The following is a 25,390-nucleotide window of genomic DNA, read 5'->3' as shown; positions in this document are numbered from 1 at the left end:
TTTCATTTGGGAAATTCACCAGTTATAGATTTCCAGGAAACACCGGGTACTCCTGCTAGTTTCCTATAAGTGCAAGAAAATAAGCAAAAACAAAAATAACACATCATGCAATGTTGTTACTGGAATCTTGACTCTATTGATATTTAGCCATCTATAGTACACTATACTAATATAAATTCTTAGAAAATCATAAATTACCAACCTCAAACATACACACAGGGTCCTTCTGGTGGTCCTCAAATACAACACTGCACAATTCTTTCCTGCTTTTCAACAAAGTTTTTGTAGACTGAAATGAGTTTTCAGAGATGATCTAAAAACAAACATTTATATTAAAGGGATGATCACATATATTGTTAAGATTTTTAATTAAAAACTATACATGAATCAACCTTAAATATTAAAGATTTTTCCTTAATGTGCTTTGTAAGTATACTGCATAGACAGCAAGCATTTATGGGAACAAATGACACTTTGAAAATTATTATTATTACTATTATTAATATTATTAAATCATATATTTAGATTTAAGATCACAGAACTTTCTCTTCTAAAGCAAAATAAATGCATATTATCAGAGATGACACTGTCTGACTTTACAAGTTACTTGATGGAAAAAATTATCTTCATTACCTTACAAAGTACTGTAACCCATTGAAAGTTTATAAATGTTAACATCTGTTGTCTTCAACTTATGTGGTCTTGTACTTACATGTTTGCAGACCATTCCTGCTTTTCAGAATTTCTTTTTTTTTTTTGCCTAAAAACAGGCCATAGGGCAATTTGTGATGGCTCTGTAGGGGGTGTAATAAGGCGCTATATAGCGCCTGATCCGGCACAGACTGACGCAGAGACACATGTAAAATCAACAGACTTTTTATTTTCCTCTTCAGCTGTGGGGCACACCTTCCCCGTGTCCTACAGGCCCAACACAATCCCAAAAGCACTTAGCCAACACACAAACACTTTTTCTCTCCACCTTGGCACCACCACCACTTCTCCCAGGCAACCTCGTCCTCTTCCTCCCGATTCTGGCTGTCAAGTGGTGGAAGCTGACCCCTTTTATAGCCCACCCGGAAGTGCTCCAGGTGCTTGATCACCTGTTGTTAATTGCACTTCCGGACAGGGCTGAAGAGGTGTCCAGGTTGGCTCCGGGATCCATGTAGCACCCCCTGGCGGCCACCACAGATCCCCACAGGGCTGTGGAGAACTCCATCTCCCACGGAGCCCTGCGGGAAACTGAGGCACCATTGTCACCCAGGGAGTCTGCCACCAAGCGTCCCAGGGGAGGTAGTGAGGAGCCCATGGCTGCTCCCCCAGAACATATAAAGCAGGGGCGTCCCATTACAGGGGATTCTAATGTTTTTGGGGTTCTATCCCTTAATCTGTACATCACATAACAAGAATGCACTTACTATTGTTGGTTTCAATGTTGTATTGAAAACAACTCCCATACTCTGCTTTGTCATCGTCTAGAGCCTATGTCAATCTCAAGAGCTGTCTCAGTCAAAGAAAATTTATATACAGCAGGCATAAAAAAATAAATCATAAAATATATTTTATTGTGTCCTGAGAGATGCAATCATGAAAACCAGGTGGGAACTTACTTAGTAGGGGGCTTAACAGTTATACTGTAGAAACCTCAGAAAACTAATATGTAGTGTCAAGGCTTAGGAGTATCCAAAACCTGCACAACAACAGCAAGCAGTCCTTGAGTAGTGATGGGCACCTTACAGGACAGCAGTTTCAGGCACAGCTTAACAGCTATGCAGTATCCAGATTTCTAATTGTGTAATTTCATTGTTCTATGCTTTAACTACAGAATATACTGAGACTGGTGGTGGTTTCTGGCCCAGGCAAGACCTGTTTTTCTTTAATTTCAGGAATGGCTTTTTTATTGCCAGTTGACCTGTCAAACATGGAGCACAAAGTCGATTTTTTCACTGTTTGAAGTGACACTTGCTTGCCTACACATTGAAGGGATATAATAGTCTGTCTGCCTTCCATTGTTAATTGCCTTTTTCTCCCCCTTATGACAGCAAAATACAATGCAGGATTGTACAATTAATGTTTCAGAGTGTGAAGCAACACAGTTTGTACCAACACAGCTTTTATACAGTCAGGGAGCTTCTAAGAAATCAACAAAGTTGGGAAACCTGTAGGAATTGCTTGCATTAACTTTAAAGGCTTAATTAATCTCCATCACTGCAGAAAAGCTGTTACACCATTACTTGTCCCTTGAAAAAGGCCTTTATGTATAACTATGAAAATTAAATTATTTTTCAGATTTTGCTGCTATACACTTTTTTTGTTACCCTCTAGCAGTCTACTGTGTACTTTTTCACCATTTCAGGTTATTCACCGACTTGAATGCTTAGATTAACATTAAAACAGGAAAATGTGGGTGTTCTAAAACTTTGGACCAGTAGTGTGAAGGTGTGGGATATATTAGGCAGCAAGTTCACAGTCAGTTCTTGAAGGAGGTGTCCCCGGTATGGAGTAGTTAGTACCTACCAAAGTTGGTCCAAGGAAGGACAACTAATGAATCAGATACCTGGTCATGGACATCCAAGGCTTAATGATGGGCACGGGGAGAGAAAGCTAGCCCATGTGGTCCGATCCCATAGAAGAGCTATTGTAGCACAAACTGCTGAAAAACTTAATGCTGGCCATCAGAGAAAGACCATGTAAACCCCCTCTTGGCAACTGTATGCCCCGATGGCACTGACCTCTTCAGTGGGATAATGCACCCTGCCATACTGCAAAAATTCAAGAATGGTTTAAGGCGCATGACAAAGAGTTCAAGATGTTTAATTGTCCTCCAAATTCCCCAAATCTCAATCTGATCAAGCATCTGTGGGATGTGCTGGAAAAACATGTGGGGCCTCCTTGGATCGGACATCACAACTTACAGGACTTGAAGGATCTGCTGCTAACATCTTGTTGCCATGTACCATAGGACACCTTCAGAGGTCTTGTGGAGTCTAAGCCTCAGAGCTTCTTTGGCAGCACAAGGGGGACCTACACAATATTAGGCAGGTGGTTTTAATGTTGCGGCTGAACAATATATACATATTTATAATTTATTTGTAACTAATTTATATATTATTTTATTAGTGTGTACTGCTGTATATGTTACTGTGGATGTATGTTGGGCTCAGTCCCAATTACAGCTAACATGCCATAACTTGTGAACAGATAGAAATTATGAAAGGGACTATCCGTATCTATCTGTCTTATGCCCTGGAGATCCAGTAAATTGCAACATTTAAAGATGCCCAGCATTCCAGTTGTTACAGTTAGGTCCATAAATATTTGGACAGGGACAACTTTTTTCTAATTTTGGTTCTGTACATTACCACAATGAACTTTAAATGAAACAACAATGCAGTTGAAGTGCAGATTTTCAGCTTTAATTCAGTGGGGTGAACAAAACGATTGCATAAAAATGTGAGGCAACCAAAGCATTTTTTAACACAATCCCTTCATTTCAGGGACTCAAAAGTAATTGGACAATTGACTCAAAGGCTATTTCATGGGCAGGTGTGGGCAAGTCCGTCGTTACGTCATTATCAATTAAGCAGATAAAAGGCCTGGAGTTGATTTGAGGTGTGGTGCTTGCATGTGGAAGATTTTGCTGTGAGCAGACAACATGCAGTCAAAGGAGCTCTCCATGCAGGTGAAAGAAGCCATCCTCAAGCTGCGAAAACAGAAAAAACCCATCCGAGAAATTGCTACAATATTACGAGTGGCAAAATCTACAGTTTGGTACATCCTGAGAAAGAAAGCAAGCACTGGTGAACTCAGCAACGCAAAAAGACCTGGATATCCATGGAAGACAACGGTGGTGGATGATCGCAGACTCATTTCCATGGTGGAGAGAAACCCCTTCACAACAGCCAACCAAGTGAACAACACTCTCCAGGGGGTAGGCGTATCGATATCCAAGTCTACCATAAAGAGAAGACTGCATGAAAGTAAATACAGAGGGTGTACTGCAAGGTGCAAGCCACTCATAAGCCACAAGAATAGAAAGGCTAGATTGGACTTTGCTAAAGAACATCTAAAAAAGCCAGCACAGTTCTGGAAAAACATTCTTTGGACAGATGAAACTACCAGAATGATGGCAAGAAAAAAGTATGGAGAAGGCGTGGAACAGCTCATTATCCAAAGCATACCACATCATCTGTAAAACACAGTGGAGGCAGTGTGATGGCTTGGGCGTGCATGGCTGCCACTAGCACTGGGACACTAGTGTTTATTGATGATGTGACACAGGACAGAAGCAGAGACATTCAGAGACATACTGTCTGACTGCATTTAGCTGGATTTTAGCAAATTGATTGGGCGGCGTTTCATGATACAGATGGACAATGACCAAAAACATATAGCCAAAGCAACCCAGGAGTTTATTAAAGCAAAGAAGTGGAAAATTTTTGAATGGCCAAGTCAGTCACCTGATCTTAACCCAATTGAGCATGCATTTCACTTGTTGAAGACTAAACTTCAGACAGAAAGGCCCACAAACAAACAGCAACTGAAAGCCGCTGCAGTAAAGGCCTGGCAGAGCATTAAAAAGGAGGAAACTCAGCATCTGGTGATGTCCATGAGTTCAAGACTTCAGGCTGTCATTGCCAGCAAAGGGTTTTCAACCAAGTATTAGAAATGAACATTTTATTTCCAGTTATTTAATTTGTCCAATTACTTTTGACCCCTGAAATGAAGGGATTGTGTTAAAAAATGCTTTAGTTGCCTCACATTTTTAGGCAATCGTTTTGTTCACCCCACTAAATTAAAGCTGACAATCTGCACTTCAACTGCATCCGAGTTGTTTCATTTAAAATTCATTGTGGTAATGTACAGAACCAAAATTAGAAAAAAGTTGTCTTTGTCCAAATATTTATGGACCTAACTGTATATTTCAGCCAGGGAGCGTAACCACAAAGGATTGCCCTCTGCCTTATAAAGGCAGGGTCATCCCACAGTCCCTTGTGGTTCATTCAAATATGCTTGAGAGGTGATGTTTCTTTGAGATTTTCCTGAGCTTTTTTTATGATTTATTTGATTCTTGACTTCATACTCTGTTTTTGACACCCCTTTCTAGATTGTTCTGGGAATTTGTTTGGATTGCCTTGTGTTTCAGGCAACTCCTTTTTGCCTTTGGTGCTTCATGGAGCTTGCATTTTGCTCAAAGCATTCTTGTGATAAATATATCTTTATTTTATAAAGGTTCTGTGTTTGCTCATATTACCTCCTATGGTTTGATGGTAATAATCCACTCTAGTGGGCATGTTTGGAAGCTTTAGAGACTTACGTGCTTTGAAGTTCTCAAGATTCATAACACTTGTTACACCATGCAAACTCCAAAATGGCATTATTATTTTACTGACTATGCAAAATCATCACCTTGAAAAGCTACACTATCATTAGAACTAGTCTATCATAACATCACTGTCAATTTCAGAAGGACGAACAACATTATCACCCAATAAATCACTTTCTTTTTCATGTGTTTCAAACTCCTGACAGTCTGTATTTCTTCTTTCCTTCTATTACAAGTTGATGTTCACAAGAGACACATTGTGTGGTGCTAGCAGTGGATGAATTATCCCAAGTATGACAGTAAAGGAATTAAAAAAAAACTGAAAACTGAATCAAAAACAACGGCCTTATTTTAGGTAGTCTTTACAGCTATTTTAAAAGTTTTGCATTACTTTAGTTTTTCATTTCAGTTTTGTTGATTATTTTACTTCACTTTACAAACTGTTTTTTTTTGTTTTTGGTAAAATAATGATGTCAAATTGAAAACCATCAGCACACAGCAAGTATCACAGTATGTGAAAGTGGGCTGGAAAAACAGGTTACATTTTTCAAACACACACTTGATTTAGTTAGTTGCAACCTCGGATGAATAGGCATCTTCACGGCAGAGAGGTCTCAGCTTCATGTAGATTGTTGACATTCACTTTCTTCTTCAAAGGAAATGTAACATAAGTTCTTCATAGACCCAGTCAGGATCCACAGGCTTGTTCATTACAAAATATAAAATTATTTTAATACAAAAGAAAAGCCTTACACAAACAGATAAAAAATTGTGTATTTGTACTTAGTCTGAATTTATTTTGCAATGTTTTAATTTATTAATATCTAATTAGAAATGACACTAACTACAGAGTAGATAATTTTAATGAAATTTTCAAATAATTGAATATTGTATTGTGAAGCATGAATTGCAATATGAATTTTATTGCAGGATAAGTGTATTGTCCCATGTCTAACTACAGACTCTCTATTTCATAAAAGCTGAAACTGTGAACTACTGCTGTAATTGTTGTTCATGGTAGATGTATTGTTCATCACTTGGATGATTAAAAATCTTAGTATCAATTTACTCAGTTTGGCAGAACAACCTGTTGTAGGTAAAGGATAAGGGTCTCATATTCTTCATTGCTCATAGGTGGCACAGTGGTAGTGCTGCTGCTTTGCAGTAAGGGGATTGTGGGTTCACTTCCCGGGTCCTCCCTGTGTGGAGAGTGCTTTGAGTACTGAGAAAAAGTGCTATATAAATGTAAAGAATTATTATTATTAATTATTGCCAAAATGCAGTAACAAGTGTATGATTTCTTGGGGATGGCATCTTAAAATACAAGAAAAAAAAATTATACAACCCATACAGCAGCCCTCTCTAATATAACATGAGAATGTAAAAATAACATGATTGACTGGAATAACTGTGAATGAATTCTACTAAACTCTATGCAGTGAACCAATTGTGTTACTCTAAAGACTGTTTCCTGTGCTGCGTTGTTGCCTTCTGAAATCAACTTACAATTAGTAATAAAAAAAAATTGATGTTTTTTTTATTTTTTTCTAAAGTAGAAATAAACATTGAAGAATACAGTACAGTACATCCGGAAAGTATTCACAGCGCATCACTTTTTCCACATTTTGTTATGTTACAGCCTTATTCCAAAATGGATTAAATTCATTTTTTTCCTCACAATTCTACACACAACACCCCATAATGACAACATGAAAAAAGTTTACTTGAGATTTTTGCAAATTTATTAAAAATAAAAAAATTGAGAAAGCACATGTACATAAGTATTCACAGCCTTTGCCATGAAGCTCGAAATTGAGCTCAGGTGCATCCTGTTTCCCCTGATCATCCTTGAGATGTTTCTACAGCTTAACTGGAGTCCACCTGTGGTAAATTCAGTTGACTGGACATGATTTGGAAAGGCACACACCTGTCTATATAAGGTCCCACAGTTGACTGTTCATGTCTGAGCACAAACCAAGCATGAAGTCAAAGGAATTGTCTGTAAACCTCCGAGACAGGATTGTCTTCGAGGCACAAATCTGGGGAAGGTTAGAGAAAAATTGAATGAGCACAGTGGCCTCCATCATCCGTAAGTGGAAGAAGTTCGAAACCACCAGGACTCTTCCTAGAGCTGGCCGGCCATCAAAACTGAGCGATCAGGGGAGAAGGGCCTTAGTCAGGGAGGTAACCAAGAACCTGATGGTCACTCTGTCAGAACTCCAGAGGTCCTCTGTGGAGAGAGGAGAACCTTCCAGAAGGACAACCATCTCTGCAGCAATCCACCAATCAGGCCTGTATGGTAGAGTGGCCAGACAGAAGCCACTCCTTAGTAAAAGGCACATGGCAGCCCGCCTGGAGTTTGCCAAAAGGCACCTGAAGGACTCTCAGACCATGAGAAAGAAAATTCTCTGGTCTGATGAGACAAAGATTGAGCTCTTTGGTGTGAATGCCAGGCGTCACATTTGGAGGAAACCTGGCACCATCCCTACAGTGAAGCATGGTGGTGGCAGCATCATGCTGTAGGGATGTTTTTCAGCAGCAGGGACTGGGAGACTAGTCTGGATAAAGGGAAAGATGACTGCAGCAATGTACAGAGACATCCTGGATGAAAACCTGCTCCAGAGCGCTCTTGACCTCAGACTGGGGCGACGGTTCATCTTTCAGCAGGACAACGACCCTAAGCACACAGCCAAGATATCAAAGAAGTGGCTTCAGGACAACTCTGTGAATGTCCTTGAGTGGCCCAGCCACAGCCCAGACTTGAATCCGATTGAACATCTCTGGAGTGATCTTAAAATGGCTGTGCACCGACGCTTCCCATCCAACCTGATGGAGCTTGAGAGGTGCTGCAAAGAGGAATGGGCAACACTGGCCAAGGATAGGTGTGCCAAGCTTGTGGCATCATATTCAAAAAGACTTGAGGCTGTAATTGCTGCCAAAGGTGCATCGACAAAGTATTGAGCAAAGGCTGTGAATACTTACGTACATGTGATTTCTCAGTTTTTTTATTTTTAATAAATTTGCAAAAACCTCAAGTAAACTTTTTTCACATTGTCATTATGGGGTGTTGTATGTAGAATTCTGAGGAAAAAAATGAATTTAATCCATTTTGGAATAAGGCTGCAACATAAAAAAATGTGGAAAAAGTGATGCGCTCTGAATACTTTCCGGATGCACTGTATTTAAATAATGCAACAGTTATGTTATTAGCAGGCTATGCACATCAAACAATATGAACACTCTTTTGTCATCTCACATCTTAACCTTTTGACTATATACACATAAAGGTTCAGCTCATTCAGTCATGCTGCATGCAATATTTCAAAAGGTGCTTCACAAGTGAGTTGTATAATCTAAACTCTGCACACGCCACTATGTAATAATTTTGCTGCTTCTAGGGTATTTGCTAACCCCCTTTTGTTTAACATTATTTGCATGGTTAAGCAGTTTGTTAGTAATGTCATTATCTGGAACATTTAGTCACATTAAAAAGAGTATCAGCCCCATCCTTGTGAGACTCCTCTTTTTACATGACCCCACCTGATTCAGACAATGTTCCTACACCACGACTCATTTCCGCCTGTATCTATGCTAATCTTGCTTAAAATGTGCATAATACACTAGCCAACCCGTGGCGTATGCATAATTATATATTGATGGGTGAACACTTCCTGAAAGACACAGTTGTCCAAATGGGGTGGGTTTGAGGATACGACTGTAGGTGAATGAAAAAATGGAACTCTGGAGAGGGCAACATACAGTTGTCCGTGACTGAAAACTGGAGGACCGCCATCGCGCCTCCACCTCCCAGAGCGAGGGACGGGGCTGGACGGCGCATGGGCGTGGAGGATGGAATGGGGGGAGAGGGTAAGGACGCCCATTCCGCCCCGGCCCCCCCGCCATTCTAGTCTGCTGATTTCTTAGTCATCGTTCAGTACACACTGCCTGCTCATGTGCCTGCCCCCAACTCCTCACCTGAGTCGCTTTCGTCTGTGTACAGTCCACATGCACCTGTGATCCACGTTGACGTTTCATTGTTCTTTGCGGTTCCGGCTGCTTTTCTATATATAATCCACCAAGTCACCCGACCATGGTAGTAGTGACAGGGGGTGTGTACAAAGGGCAGGGACTTAATCAGTGCGAGCGTATTACCCGCATTTACTGTGAATTCCTTGCCACTTGTCCCTCTAAGAAGTTGGATGCCGCCCGCTCGAGGGTCGCGTGACTATTTAGCAGGAGGGAGTTTTGTTCGTTATCGGAATTAACCAGACAAATCGCTCCACCAACTAAGAACGGCCATGCACCACCACCCACAGAATGGAGAAAGAGCTATCAATCTGTCAATCCTCTCCGTGTCCGGGCCGGGTGAGGTTTCCTGTGAGTCAAATGAAGCGAAAGGCTCCACACCTGGTGGTGCCCTTACGTCAATTCCTTTAAGTTTCAGCTTTGCAACCATACTCCCCCCAGAACCCAAAGACTTTGGTTACCTGGTGGGTCATGGGAATAATGCCGCCGGATCACCAGTCGTCATCGTTTATGGTCGGTACTACGACGGTATGTGATCATCTTCGAGCCTCCAACTTTCATTCTTGATTAATGAAAACATTCTTGGCAAATGCTTTCGCTCGAATTGTTGGCGGGCGTGGCTCTGTCTTGCGTGCGTCTTGCTTGCCATGGACTTAGTGAATTCTTAGAGTTGGTGGGCGTGGCTCTGTGAGTTGTCATCGTATCCAATGGTGTTAGTGTTGGTGGACGGGTCTGTGTGAGTTGGTGGGCGTGGCTATGTCGTGTGTATCCCATGGTTGTCTTGCGTGCCCTGTCGGCTTAGTGAATTATATATATAGATATTGAATATGTGCTTCTTTTAGTTTGATCATTAGTGTCTAAAGCTTTTTGAAATCTCAAGATGAATAATACCACTTTCATCATTCTCATCAAATGCTTTAGATGCTTCCTGACACAACTCTAGCAAACTGATGAACTACACGCTTCCATTTTTAAACCAATCTTGACTGTTCACTGATAGCACTAAACTTGACCCTGTATGTGTTTCTCAGTTTTGTCTTTAATAATTTCTTCCATTTATTTACCTGTAACATGTGTTAAACCAACTGAAGTATAGATAACACTATCTAGTTTGTATGAACGGGCAATGTTTGCAAACTCCAATCTTCAGGAATTTCCACAGAATGCTACATTTCCCAACAATCTGTGTTAAGGGTTTGATCATATCAACAATGACTTCCTGGAGCACTCTTGATGAAATGTTATCTGATTTACATTTTAGCGCGTGCTTGCCTGCATAGTATGAACTATAGGAGTAGGAATCATGAGGCACCTCACAATTTGATGAATGTGATTTTAAAGCAATTCTTCACGTATCTTGTTGCATCTTCATTTTTGACTTACAGTATGTACATCCATCAATCCATTTTCCAACCTGCTGAATCCGAACACTTGGTCACAGGGGTCTGCTGGAGCCAATCCCAGCCAACACAGGGCACAAGGCAGGAATCAATCCCGGGCAGGGTGCCAACCCACCGCAGGACACACACAAACACACCCACACACCAAGTATATACAGTACTGTGCAAATGTTTTAGGCAGGTGTGAAAAAATGCTGTAAACAAAGAATGCTTTCAAAAATGGAAGTGTTAATCATTTATTTTCATCAATCAACAAAATGCAGTGAATGAACAACAGAGAAATCTAAATCAAATCAATATTTGGTGTGACCACCCTTTGCCTTCAAAACAGCATCAATTCTTCTAGGTACACCTGCACACAGTTTTTGAAAGAACTCGGCTGTTATGTTGTTCCAAACATCTTGGAGAACTAACCACAGATCTTCTGTGGATGTAGGCTTCCTCACATCCTTCTGTCTCTTCATGTAATCCCAGACACACTCGATGATGTTGAGATCAGGGCCCTGTGGGGCCATACCATCACTTCCAGGACTTCTCCTTCTTCTTTACGCTGAAGATAGGTCTTAATGACTTTGGCTGTATGTTTGGGGTCATTGTCCTGCTGCAGAATAAATTTGGGGCCAATCATACGCCTCCCTGATGGTATTGCATGATGGATAAGTATCTGCCTGTATTTTTCAGCATTGAGAACAGCATTAATCCTGACTAAATCTCCAACTCCATTTGCAGAAATGCAGCCCCAAACGTTCAAGGAACCTCCACCATGCTTCACTGTTGCCTGCAGACACTCATTATTGTACAGCTCTCCAGCCCTTCAATGAACAAACTGCCTTCTGCTACAGCCAAATATTTCAAATTTTGACTCGTCAGTCCAGGGCACCTACTGCCATTTTTCTGCACCCCAGTTCCTATGTTTTCGTGCATACTTGAGTCGCTTGGCCTTGTTTCCACGTCGGAGGTATGGCTTTTTGGCTGCAACTCTTCCATGAAGACCACTTCTGGCCAGACTTCTCCGAACAATAGATGGGTGTACCTGGGTCCCACTGGTTTCTGCCAGTTCTGAGCTGATGGCACTGCTGGACATCTTCCGATTTCGAAGGGTAATAAGCTTGATGTGTCTTTCATCTGCTGCACTAAGTTTCCTTGGCAGACCACTGCGCCTACGATCCTCAAAATTGCCCATTTCTTTGTGCTTCTTCAAAAGAGCTTGAACAGCACATCTTGAAACCCCAGTCTGCTTTGAAATCTTTGTCTGGGAGAGACCTTGCTGATGCAGTAGAACTACCTTGTGTCTTGTTGCTGTGCTCAATCTTGCCATGACATGAAACTGTCTTCCACAACCTCACCTTGGTAGCAGAGTTTGGTTGTTCCTCATCGAGTTTTAAGCCTCCTACACAGCTGTTTCTGTTTCAGTTAATGACTGTGTTTCAACCTACGTGTGACATTGATGATCATTAGCACCTGTTTGGTATAACTGGTTAATCATACACCTGACCATAATCCTACAAAATCCCTGACTTTGTGCAAGTGTACCTATAAGAATTGATGCTGGTTTGAAGACAAAAGATAGTAACACCAAATATTGATTTGATTTAGATTTTTCTTTTGTTCACTCACTTTGCACTTTGTAAACTGATAACAATACAGTAATCCCTCCTCCATCGCGGGGGTTGCGTTCCAGAGGTCCCGCGAAATAAGAAAATCCGCGAAGTAGAAACCATATGTTTATATGGTTATTTTTACATATTTTAAGCCCTTATAAACTCTCCCACACTATTATAAACATTTCACGCACAATTATACAGCATAAACCCTTTGTATTCTCTTAGATATTAGGTAAGATTCGTTGAAATTATGTATGTAAACACAGTTTACATACAGTAAAACCTAAATATTATTTTAAAGATATCGAGCGTCTCCGATATCACATATGTTACAGCCATTACGACATACAGGCCACCAGCAATAAATACGTACAATGCAAGAAAAATTGTATACAGTAAAATGTGTGTACAGTGACACTAAACTATGTACATGTAATAAGTACTGTACGTAAATAATTAATTATGGTTACTCACCAACAATGACACGACGACTTGTCCGATAACGATGAGTTTAATTTTACTGCACAACAAAGGATAGCGTTACAGCTCTTCTAAAGGAGCCTCTTCAGGCGACTGTTTAGCACCGCCGTTGTTCTTCTTCCATCACTCTTCAATTCAAATCCCTAAAGCAGATTCCATCCAGACTACTGCCTTATCACATCCACTTGCAACTCGTTTTGCGCCCTGGTTAAAGGACACTGCGGCCATAGATCTTATGTGCTTTTCCTCCTTTTTAAATAAAAAGAATCGTGGACTCATTTATGCTGTAATGGTGTCCTGCAGTGGTGTAGCTGTTTCCTTCCTTCAACATATCCAAAACTTTTACCTTTTCTGCAATCATTTGCATCTTCTGTTGGCGCTTGGGCACGTTAATGCTGAATGAGTGAGATTAGACTTCCTGGTTAATGCAGCACTCCGTCGCTGAGCCAATCAGCAGCACTGCGTGCTCTGATTGGGTAGCTTCTCAGCCATCCGCCAATAGCGTCCCTTGTTTGAATTCAAATGCGTCCCTTGTTTGAATTCAAATGGGCAAATCAACTGAGGAAGCACACGTACTGTAGACCGCAGACATCCGCGAAGCAGTGAAAAATCCGCGATATATATTCACATATGCTTACATTTAAAATCCGTGATGGAGTGACGCCGCGAAAGACGAAGCGCGATATAGCGAGGGATCACTGTAAACAATCATTATTTATATTTCTGACAGCATTCTTTGTTTACAGCATTTTGTTACACCTGCCTAAAACTTTTGCATAGTACTGTACATGTTTTTTTTTTTTCTGAGACCAGTTACTGCTTTAAAACAACATCATTATTATTCATCATGAAAAGAAATATGGTAACCATATTTATTTATTTAACACAATACAACAGCAAATGGAAGTAGCAGCTGGCAGGTTGCATCATGTGCTAGCAGATATTCCAGTAATTTACACAGTCAACAAAAAAATGTATGCATGTGTTGCAGTATTTTTTGTTTAAATTAGCATGATGTCCACATATTTTAAATAAATTAACAGAACACAGAAATGCCCCAGTTACTAGTGTATTTTACTGCACCACCCTCAATGATTTTTAACATTTTGAGAGATAAGGTTTATCAAAAAAAGTGTTTTGTGAATTATATACAAATAACAGCATGCATTGTGAAATTCTGGCCCAGCTGTTACACCTGGTACTAGCATATAACATGCTTTCTATCTCAGTTGTATCTGGGTATAATTTAGTCAGAATTCATATACATTTAATTCATTTGCAGTGTTTACATCATGCTCTTACTGCTTGTATTGACTGACACATTTGCAAAACAAAGACGCTGATGAGGAGGTGCAAGAGAATTTAAGGTGGCCAGCATTATGAATATATTTGTAGGCTTCAGGGATTCTAGTGTTAACTGCTGCTATATGTAACTTAAATTGTTTTGCTATATGTTTAACATCAGCATAAAAAAGCAAATGATTGTTACATCAGTAGCAGAAATGCAAAATGACCTGAAAGATCCTCAGCTCAGACATCCACCACTAATCCTTTTCCTAAACTGACCCCGCCAAGTTGACCACTGGCACTATGTTTTAGAGAAACTAGAAGTAAAATTAAAACCAAAAGACACACTTTTCTGAAAACTGAAATTTGTTTTTCAGACCAAAGGGCTTGACTGTAATTGTTGTCAGGTAAAACTGCATATAAAATCTATGAAATAACTATAGGCCCAACACAATGTAAAAGATCAAGGATCAAAATCAGAACACCAAAAATGAGATTTTCTAAAAGGATGTGTTCCCTAACCGAATTTGTACAAGTAAATAAAGACAAACTGTCACAAATAAAAAATAAAATTGGAAATGCACTGCAATTATGAGAAAACTTGTTACGATAAAAACAACACTTGAAAGAACTCTGATGTTTATGAAAATAGCTGTAAACTCAATAAACTCAAAACTTCTCTGTGATTGGAAGGTGAGCTGGTTCCACAAAATCCAAAACATGGAAAAGCACTTTAATCTGAATCATTCAAAGCACAAGACTCAACTTGAAGAATCTGAAATCTTGTAATTTATTATAGAGCCTTAATAAAGCAGGTTAATCAAAGCAGACTTTAGCAACATGACATTTCATAACAAATTGTTAAATGAATACTGAGGAATAAAAATGAACCAGTGATGCACTTAAAACTTAAATGAAAAAAAAAATGAAATCTTCCTCAACCAAAAAATGTAAACATGAAACATACATAAAAGCAAAGCTCAAAAATTTAGCATTTAATAATATTAAAATCAAATAAATTCACAAAATGTATTCAAAGCAAAACAAATTTTAATTTTAACGTGACCAACAATTTCTTTCTTTCTTACTTTAAATAGTGAATCGGTATGGCTCCTTATTTCTCACTAGAACCTTAGAGTTACCAGAGATGCCAACCAGCTTTGTACATTCTTGAAAATGGTTGGCTTCATCCAACTATGATACCCTGAACAGATCGATTCTTTTACCCTCTGCTTACGTCCAACTATAATGCAGCCTATTGCATAGTGTTTGGACTGAAGTATTCGCCTGCACCCCTTTAGGAATGCACACGATCGCTCTGAATGGGCAATTATGCAAATTCCTTCAGTTCTCTTTTAAAGTGCAGACTACCTTCCTCTGCATCCTCCTTCAGCAACCATAAACTCAAGGTGCTATGAGCTGGTGACTTTCACAGATGTAGCTCTCCTGTACACAAGCTTGAGAACAGTAAAACATCAAATGAATCTTGCATTGTATTGGCCTCATTTTAACAACCTGTTTGGGCAAAAATATTTATTTAGAGAACTATGTATTAAAGGATAAGTTCAGCATTTTTCAAGTCAAAGTTATTTCTTTACAACCATGGTATATATTAATTTGCCACAGAAAACTGCATTCTAAAGTGATATGTTTCTTTTTATATATTTTAAAAATAGCTGCTCTTGCATTTTATAATAAGGCTTAAGGGTACACAAGTCCACAGGTAAATAAATATCCATAAAACCTACCAAAAATCAATTTTTCAAGCCAAAAACGTTATTGAGTATTGATCTGCATCCTGAGATAACACACATAATTCTAAGACAGCGTATTCATGCTGTTTTAAAAAAGTAAAAAAAAAGCAAAAAACAAAGCATTGTTGTAAGATTCAGCCATCTTCAAAGGAGACCGGCTGTGCACTTCACTTTGCCAACAACCCCATTTGTCTTTCTCCACCAGGATTCACCTTGGAAAGCCATCATCAATTGCCTTTATTGACAATATTGAACGTACAAATGTGAATTGTTGGTTCAGTTCTGTAGACGAGACAAAAATGATTGAAAAAGGCACATTTGCAATAGCTTTTATTCTTTGACTATATGAAAGCTCACTTCTTGATGTCACAAAGATTGCCTGCTGCCACTAGATTGATAATATTAACATACATTATTGAGAAAGAATATTCAACAGGCATGGAATATGTAGTCAAGTGACAACAGGCATGGAATATGTAGTCAGGTGACAAGAACAGAACAGATAGGCGTCCATTTATTCATACATCAATCTTCCTGATCTGCTTATTCAGGGAAGGGTTAAAGGGCAGCTGAAACACATCCCAGAGAGCACTGGATGCAAGGCAGAAACAATCTCTGAATAGTGTGCCAGTCTATAGCAGGACTAATACACACACACACACGCACACACACACGCACACACACACACACACGCACACACACACACACACACACACACACAAAGGCCACTTTAGAAATGCCAACCCACCTAACCTGCATGTGACTGAATTGTTCAAGGAAACCAGAGCATCTGGGGACCCCATGCAAACTCCCAAGCACAAACCCTAGTCTCCCCTCACTGCCAGGATGCAGTGCTACAACTGTGCCATCTTGCAGCCAAATGTTGTGATGATTATTAATTGTTGTTCTCAATATCTTCTTTCAACTACTCTATTCAAAAAGAATAGCACACCTCTGGTAATTTATGGCCACTTGATCCATAGCGACAACCAGTAGGTGGCAAGCACAGCTTTGTGACTCAGCCCACAGGGAAAGTGGCCAGGTGGGAGTTCCTTAGAAATGCTGGTTTAAACAACTGAGGGATGATATGTGAAAAGTCAAAGCCTCCACGCGATGATGTTCTAGATCAGAAGAAGTGGAAAGCAATGAGCCGGAAAACGGGACAAACAGTAGGAAGAAGATTAATCTATTCATATATTTTTCTTTGTGACAGGCACAATAATAACAATAATAATCCATCCAACTTGCTAACCCAGGTATCCAGGGCAGGGTCACGGGGCAGCTACAGCTTATTCGGGAGAAAGCTAGGAACAACACCTGGACAGGTGTTCTTACCTCAAGAAAATTTTAGTTCTAAGAATCTATGATAAAATAATTATTTCTAATTGTCTTTCATTATCACAAGGGAGCCTCATAAATTCAGAAGGCAAGTTTTCTTAAATCTAAAACTTTGCTTCAATTAGGACATATCTGGTAAATCTTTAAGGCTTCTCAATTCACCTATGGACTCATGTACACTTAATCCCTATTGTTTTTTTTTTATATCTATAAAAACAAGCTTCACTTTTGAGTTCAATTTTATGTGGCAAATTAATATATATCATGATCCTGAAGAAATAATTTCAACTTAAAAAACACCAAACCTTCCCTTCAATGTACACTATGCATATACTCCTACTCGCTGTTAAATGAATGTTAGTTTCTTCTTGTTCTAATTGTCTTTTACTTTTATGAAAAAGTTGTTAAAAGTGCTGCACAACCTCTCAGTGGAGACTAAAGTTCACCTTGTAGGAGTTAATTTTAAGGCATTAGTACATAAAAATCACAAACAAATAGGTAAGACTCAGATAGAGCAGCATCAGTATAGAATTTATGCTCTGTACAGCAATGCAAAGCCCCACTCTTTTTAGCAAGGCCTTCTTCTTGCAAAGCTTGGATTAAATATAAACTATGATAAAAGATATATACCTATTGTCTCAGTCACAAAGTGGATAACTTTAAGGAAGAAATGGAAGATATTTTTGTTCTGTTTACAAAAGTACATGTTGATTGTTACAAAGGTGAGCATAACAGGACTGATTCTGTTTGAAGCCTTAATATCAGGATATTATTTTTTTACAAAGAGAATTACAATTGATTGATTTTTTATCATAGTAAACATATGTTAAGTGATTTTAAATTTTTTTCTTAAACAAAACACTTGACATTTCATATTTTAACTTCATTTACATAAACATCACAAAAGCAGAAAATGTAAAACAAACACAATGGCCTTGATGGGTATGAAAAAAAATACTAATTTCAAAATATAATATACTGCAGAGGTTTCAGAAAAAGACAGAAATGATACAATAAAACAATACAGAAATGCAATGTCTAAGCCAGTTTACTTTTTTAGGAAATCAGCAATTTTATAACCATCCATTTCTAGAGAAATACTCTAGTAATAAATGGATAAACTGAATACAGCCAAAGACAAAGAACCTTGTACCAGTGTCTTGTCTGGTTGACTCTTTAAAAAGAGGGGTGTGCTTCTGCTTCAATGAAGCACTGACTGCCACTATTCCTTAATTAAAACACATATTAAGAATGGTTAGCACAAAATAAAAAACTGCTCACCTCTTTTCTCACAGAAGACCTTGCCTTTACAGGAACACCACGGACTCGAACACAGGCATCCATACTTTGGCAGTTTTTTAGGTCTCCCTATGCTGCCAAAGGAAATGAAACTGTGGATGACAAAAACAAATTATCAGCAAGTTTCTCTGGAAACCAAATCAACAATGTATCTAAGTAAAACGAATAATAACCGTACTGAATTAGGGGTATGCAATGTACTAACAGTTCACATCATTATTCCAAAACATCAACCATGTACAATACCATTGCTCCTAGAGATGTGGATGTGGATTTGAAATAGTTAGGTGCTCTACTCTTCTACCACAAAAAGTGTCTACACTGGGCAGTGGGGAAATGGTGCATGGGCTTTTAGTGTGGAGCACAGCAGTTTTGTTGTCTCACAGACTGCTGCAATTCAGCACAAGTAGTGGCATTTGGTATTTGGTATTTTGACTATTCAGATGTGATTCAGTCCAGCTTCTGTGTCAAGAAGAACAAGTCCAAGTTAGAGGACAGCTAGTATTGAGAGCACAAGATCAAGTACACAAATATTAGGGACTGAAAGTCTGTTAAACCTACCACCATCACTAGCATACAGTACCACTTATCTGGCTAGTCATAAAAGGCCATAAGTACATAGAACAATATTGTGGTAACGTTGGTGCAGATGTACTGCAGTCACAGCACTCCAAGAATGCCTCAACTGAGAAAAATCTGTTGAGGATGAATCATCAGCAAGACATACAGTAATTCAACCCCATGTTGGTGGTCCAGATGTGATAGTGAGATAATGTTGGCAATAACAGTCACTGAAAAGAGTTAACCTTGATCAGAAAGGAACCTAGAAGCACAAAAAGACTAGCAGATCATTTAAGTCCATTAGCACAGAGGCAATTTCAAATCATTTCATTACCCACAGAGATTTGGTGTCCATTGATTCAGTTATTGCTTTGGTGCATGTAGTTCCCAAGGGTGGAACTATGTTTAGTGAGTCTGCATTGGGACTGGTGCTGGGACTAATATTGGGTCATAATTAACAATTTGCCTCAAGAGATTGCGTTGTTTTGGACATGTGCAGAGGAGAGATGCTTGGTATATTGGGGAAAGTATGCTAAAGATGGAGCTGCCAGATAAGAGAAAAAGAGGAAGGCCTAAAAGGAGGTCTATGGAAGTGGTGAGTGAAGACATGCAGATGGGTGTGACAGAGCAAGATGCAGAGGACAGAAGGATATGAACAAAGATGATCCACTGTGGCGACCCCTAATGGGAGCAGCCAAAAGAAGAAGAAGATTTAACAATTTGCCTCACACTTCTTTTAATGACTAAAATTGGATATGGATATGAACAACAGTACAAGTTGTGCACATTGCATTACTTATAGTCCAGTCATTTGTTTTAAGGCTGGGTTGAAGGCTATTTTCTGAATCAAATCAAAATTAAAGTCATAGTTTAGCTGTGGTTTAAATGGATAGCTAAACAAATTAAAGTGGATGAAAAATAAATTTAAAGAAAATTAAAATCACTTTGTAGACATTCTGGTAATGATCCCTTCCTTTGAAAAAAAAAATGTCTTCCTGTCTGCATCTTAACAAAGGGATTCCTAAAAGTCTCACCATTTTTTCCTCTATGGATCTACTAATTAACTATCATTTATCTTTAACAGACAGGCTTCAAAAATGTATTCCAGAACCATAATGCAAGAATAAAAATGTAAATGCAGTGGAAAACCTTTATATACTGTACATAAACTAGTATGCTATAGAAATTTAACCTAAAAATTCAAATTACTTGTTTTAAAAGGTCTCAAAAGGAATAACACAGACATATGTTTCATTTTCCTTCATTTTTATATACCAGCAGATAAAATAAAAGTTGCATACAGTGCCTTGTGAAAGTATTCATATCCAAGTCTGTGTTCTGTCATATTACAAACTCAAATTAAAATTAATTTTCATTTAGATTTTATATAGGGGCGGCACGGTGGCGCAGTGGTAGCGCTGCTGCCTCGCAGTTGGGAGACCCGGGTTCGCTTCCCAGGTCCACCCTGCGTGGAGTTTGCATGTTCTCCCCGTGTCTGCGTGGGTTTCCTCCGGGCACTCCGGTTTCCTCCCACAGTCCAAAGACATGCAGGTTAGGTGGTTTGGCGATTCTAAATTGGCCCTAGTGTGTGCTTGGTGTGTGGGTGTGTTTGCGTGTGTCCTGCGGTGGGTTGGCACCCTGCCCGGGATTGTTTCCTGCCTTGTGCCCTGTGTTGGCTGGGATTGGCTCCAGCAGACCCCCGTGACCCTGTGTTCGGATTCAGCGGGTTAGAAAATGGATGGATGGATGGATTTTATATAATGAACTTAATAATGTAGTCAAAATTGTTGAAGAGGAATAAAAATAAAGTACCCTGTATGTATATAAATAAAAAATAAGTAACAACTGAAAGGTTATGAGTGCATATGTATCCTATTGGCAATTAAATTCCTAAACAAGATCTGCCCCAACCAATTAACTTCAGAAATCACATAATTAATTGATGACGGTCCACCTGTGTGCAATCAAAATGTCACATGATTTGTCACACGAGGTCCGCATAACTAGACCTGTTCTGAAAGGCTTCTAACTCTTCAACATCATTAAGCAAGCATCATGATGACCAAAGAGCCATTGAAACAAGTCAGGGAGAAAGATGTGGACAAGAATAAATCAGGATTGGGTTATAAAAAATATCCGAAGCTTTGAACATCTCACTGAGCATCATTAAATCCTTTAAAACAAAATGGAAAGAATATAGCACCACTACAAACCTGACAAGACAGGACCACTCACCAAAACTCACAGACCGGAGGACATTAATCAGAGGTACAACAAAGACACAAAGTATAACACTGAAGGAGCTGCAAAGATTCACAGCAGAGATTAGAGTATCTATCCATAGTACTACTTTAAGCTGTACATTCCAGAGAGTGGGGCTTTATGGAAGAATGGTCAGAAAAAAAAGCCACTGCTTAAAGAAAATAAATAAGAAACACGTTTGGAGTTTGTCCAACAGCATGTGGTGGACTCCCCAAACACACGGAGGAAGGTTCTCTGGTCAGATGAGACTACAATTGAACATTTTGGACATCATGATAAACACCATGTGTGGCGCAAACTCAACACCTCCCATCACCCCGAGAACACCATTCCCACAGTGAACCATGGCGGTGGTAGCATCATGCTGTGGGGGTGTTTTTCATTGGCAAGGACAGGAAAACTGGTCAGGACTGAAGGAAAGATGGATGGCACTAAATAAAGGGCAATTCTTGATGAAAACCTGTTTCAGTCTGCCGGAGGTTTGAGACTGGGATGAAGGTTCACCTTCCAGAAGACAACGACCCTAAATATAAAGTACTTTCTAAAGCTACACTGGAGTGGTTTAAAGCAGGGGTCCCCAACCACCGGTCCACGACCCACTACCAGGCCGCAGCCATCTGACAGCCGGGCCGCGAGAGAACTGCCGGCAACGGAGACTCACTCAGACATTTCAGAACGCTTGGCGGGCGGGGCTTTGCAGCGGCGCAGAGAGAGGAGAGGGACCGAGGTGAGAGAGTATTACAACAAAGTATTGTTAGGGTCCTGACAGTTTCCCCATATGACATGAGTCTATAGAAATCGCGTTACTACGAAGTACATTCAGCAGATGCTTTCATTACAACGAAGTGACCTTGAAATGCCTGAATGAATCATCCACAGAGCCAGTTAGATCTGTGGTCGCAGCTCAGTTGTGCACGTTTGCACAATGATCCCCAAACAGAAACATTGTAAAAAAAAAATTCTTTCTTCGAACTTTCCTCGTACTGTTTTTTTTTTTTTTTTTTTGCTGTTTTTGTTTTCTGTGGTTTTCAGTGATACCTTTTGCTTATTGCTTGTCAACATTTGAAAAACATCCATTGGAATTTAACTCATTGTCACCCTCCTATAGAAACGGCAGACACGAAAAAAATGATAACTGTTAATGTTTGTGATGTGCAATCTGTTGGAATGGCAAATGCAAAGCATATGTCTTTGTTATATGCAAAAAAAGAAGAAAAATCTCGGGTTGCAAACGTATGCGAACTGCTTAATAACTTAATAATAATAGAAATGTTATGTAAATTGTGTATAAAACTGCCCCAAACCCGACCAGTCCGTGGAAAAATTTGCATCTAATAAAGTAGTCCTTGCTGTCAAAAAGGTTGGGGACCACTGGTTTAAAGGGTAACAATAAATGTCTTAGAATAGCCTAGTCAAAACCCAGACCTCAATCCAATTGAGAATAGGTGGCATGACCTCAAGATTTGAGCAATTTTGTCTTGAACAAGAAGGGGTGAAAATTTCAGTGGCTTGATGTACTAAGCTAAAAGAGACATTCCCCAAGAGACTTGCAGCTGAAACTGCAGCAAAATGAAGCTCTACAAAGTATTGACTTTGTTGGGTGAATACCTATGCACATTCATGATTTCTGTTTTTTGTCTTAATTATTGTTTGTGTAATGCTGTGTAAATCAATTGATGCTAACCCCCCCAAAATCCATTTTAATTCCAGGTTGTAATGCGGCAAAATAGGGCAAACACTGAATGAATACTTTCACAAGGACTGTAAGTAACAGTATCTGCCACCTTCACTCACTTAGTAAATAGTTAAAAATTGGTAAGTTCTTTATTCATTAAAAGACATACAATGTATAAGATGACACTTCAACATGTGTCCAAAATATAATATATATATTTCTATACTTCATGCGCAGTATATTTGTGCATATATTTCAACAATTGTATCCCCTTATAAGGTGTTGTGTGTACATATTAAGACAAAGTGAAAAACTCTTCAGTATGAAGCTGAGTTAACATTACCTGTTAACTTGCACTTCTGCTTTTCAAATTGTATGACTAAGGGCTTAAACTTTATTCAACACTGCCACCTTGAGGCTAAATAGTAGACCAAGAAGTAAATTCTTTTTGTTTTGCACAGAGCAAGTCATTTTTAAGTTGTAAGATGCTTTGATTAATTTTCATTATATTTAGCTCTTTCTGAATATTCAAATGACATTATTAAATAGCATTTTTACTCCTCATTTGGTACAACAAAAAGCAAACAAGGACACTGGAATATCGTTATAACAGATACTCCAACTTAGTTATAACATCACATGAACTGCAATATGCTGTATAATAAGCCAGTGTTAAAGTTCTAATATGATTTATGAAGGGTCTCTTCACTGTGAAGCCTGCTTACCACATTCTCCCAGTGCTTCATGAACAGAACATAATCTTAAAGTTGCAAGCACCTATTTCAATAATTAGATTTTTAGAGACTATCAATCATATCCACAAGGGACTGCAAATGAAAAATTAATTAACATACTACTTATCATTCACAAAGAAATTTTTGTTCTGACAGGAGAGAGCTAACATTACAAAACTTATCAGTTCTCTGTTAACAGCCTGGTAGAACCTCAAAAGCCATCTGTGTCTCCAGCAACAGTTGGCAGCTTTCCCTGAGGAATTCCCATCAAGATTGAAAGAAATCATTTTGTCAGTAAGTTTTGGTTTGCCACAGGGTTACTGTGAGAAATCCTTGCCTTGTACACCTCCTCCTCACAGCTGCATTTGATACGGTAGATCATAATATTCTCCATCATCTTCACTATACAACTGGATTTTCTGGCATTGCTTTGGAGAGGTTTGAGTCCTATCTTATAGACAGGACTGAGTATGTGGCCTTGGGGAATGCTAAATCTCATACCCACACTGTCACCTGTAGGGTCCCACAAGGATCAGTCCTTGGGACGACCCTCTTTAATATCTATATGCTACTCCTGGGTCACATCATCCACAAGCATGGAGTTTCATTCCATTGCTATGCAGATGATATGCAGCTCTAATGTGAGCCTGGATTCGACTTCTCTTACACCTCCATCAACTTTTTCCTCTTGCTTGGATGAGACTGAGGCCTGGATGTCCAAGAACTTCCTCAAGCTGATCAGCACCAAAACTGAAGCTTTTAATTGGCACCCCCCATCAACTTCATTCCTCTGTAAATTGTATTTCCTTTTCTGACCGTACCATTACCCTCTCTCCTTCTGTTACAAATCTGGGTGTCAAGTTAGACTCCCATCTGTCATTTAATACATATATCCATCACCTTTGTAAAATTCCATTCCTTCATCTCTGAGACATCATCTTCAAACTCCATCCCTACCTCTCCCTCTGTGATGCTGAAAAGCTGGTTCATGCCTTTGTCTCATCCAGACTGGACTATTGTAATGCACTCCTCATCGTGATACCCAACAAGAGCCTTCAAAAGCTCCAACAAATTCAAAATAGTACTGCAAGGATCCTAATGAGAGTGCGGAAATATGAACACATTACACAAAACCTTCGATCACTTCTTTGGCTCCCTATCCAACTCTGTATCGAATACAAACTCTGTTTGTTTACTCACCAGTGTATCCATGGAAATGCTCCACAATATCTTAAAGAACTCCTTATACTACAATCCACTACAAGAAACCTCCGTTTTACAAATACCTACTGTCTTCGCCCCCCTGTAACCAAACTTCATACAATGGGAGACCAAGCCTTTGTAGCCACTGCTCCACGGCTCTGGAATGCCCTACCAGAGAGCCTGAGAACACAGCAGATTGTGGGCTGTTTTAAAAAACAGCTAAAGACTTTTCTATTTCAGAAAGCTTACTAACAAGAATGCTATAATTATTGTTGTTTTATCTCTGTTTTTATATTGCTTTGCCTTTGTTTAAACTTTTTATGTTGCAATTTGAGATTTACTGCTAATGTAAAGTGCCCCTATAAATAAAATGCATTATTATTATTATTATTATAAAGGAGCAGACCAGTGAACACAATCATTAGCCAGCTGTTCCTATTCCAA

The 25,390-nt window shown here is 39.2% G+C and overlaps 1 protein-coding gene across 2 annotated transcripts in view; it reads right to left on the bottom strand.

Annotated features, from left to right (window-relative positions):
- Positions 1-25,390, bottom strand: part of akap11 (A kinase (PRKA) anchor protein 11) — a 113,010-nt gene that overhangs the window by 57,370 nt on the left and 30,250 nt on the right. For both annotated transcript variants that reach the window (XM_028799664.2, XM_051927292.1), the window contains exons 2-3: positions 18,494-18,603; positions 203-313 (exon numbers count right to left, since the gene is read on the bottom strand). In XM_028799664.2, the coding sequence (XP_028655497.1) occupies positions 203-313; positions 18,494-18,556 (174 nt within the window). In that variant the 5' untranslated portion in view covers positions 18,557-18,603. The remainder of the gene's footprint in view (positions 1-202; positions 314-18,493; positions 18,604-25,390) is intronic.

Source organism: Erpetoichthys calabaricus, chromosome 4 (assembly GCF_900747795.2).
Source record: "Erpetoichthys calabaricus chromosome 4, fErpCal1.3, whole genome shotgun sequence".
NCBI classification, from domain to species: Eukaryota; Metazoa; Chordata; class Cladistia; order Polypteriformes; family Polypteridae; genus Erpetoichthys; species Erpetoichthys calabaricus.
This window is presented reverse-complemented; position numbering and strand designations above follow the sequence as displayed.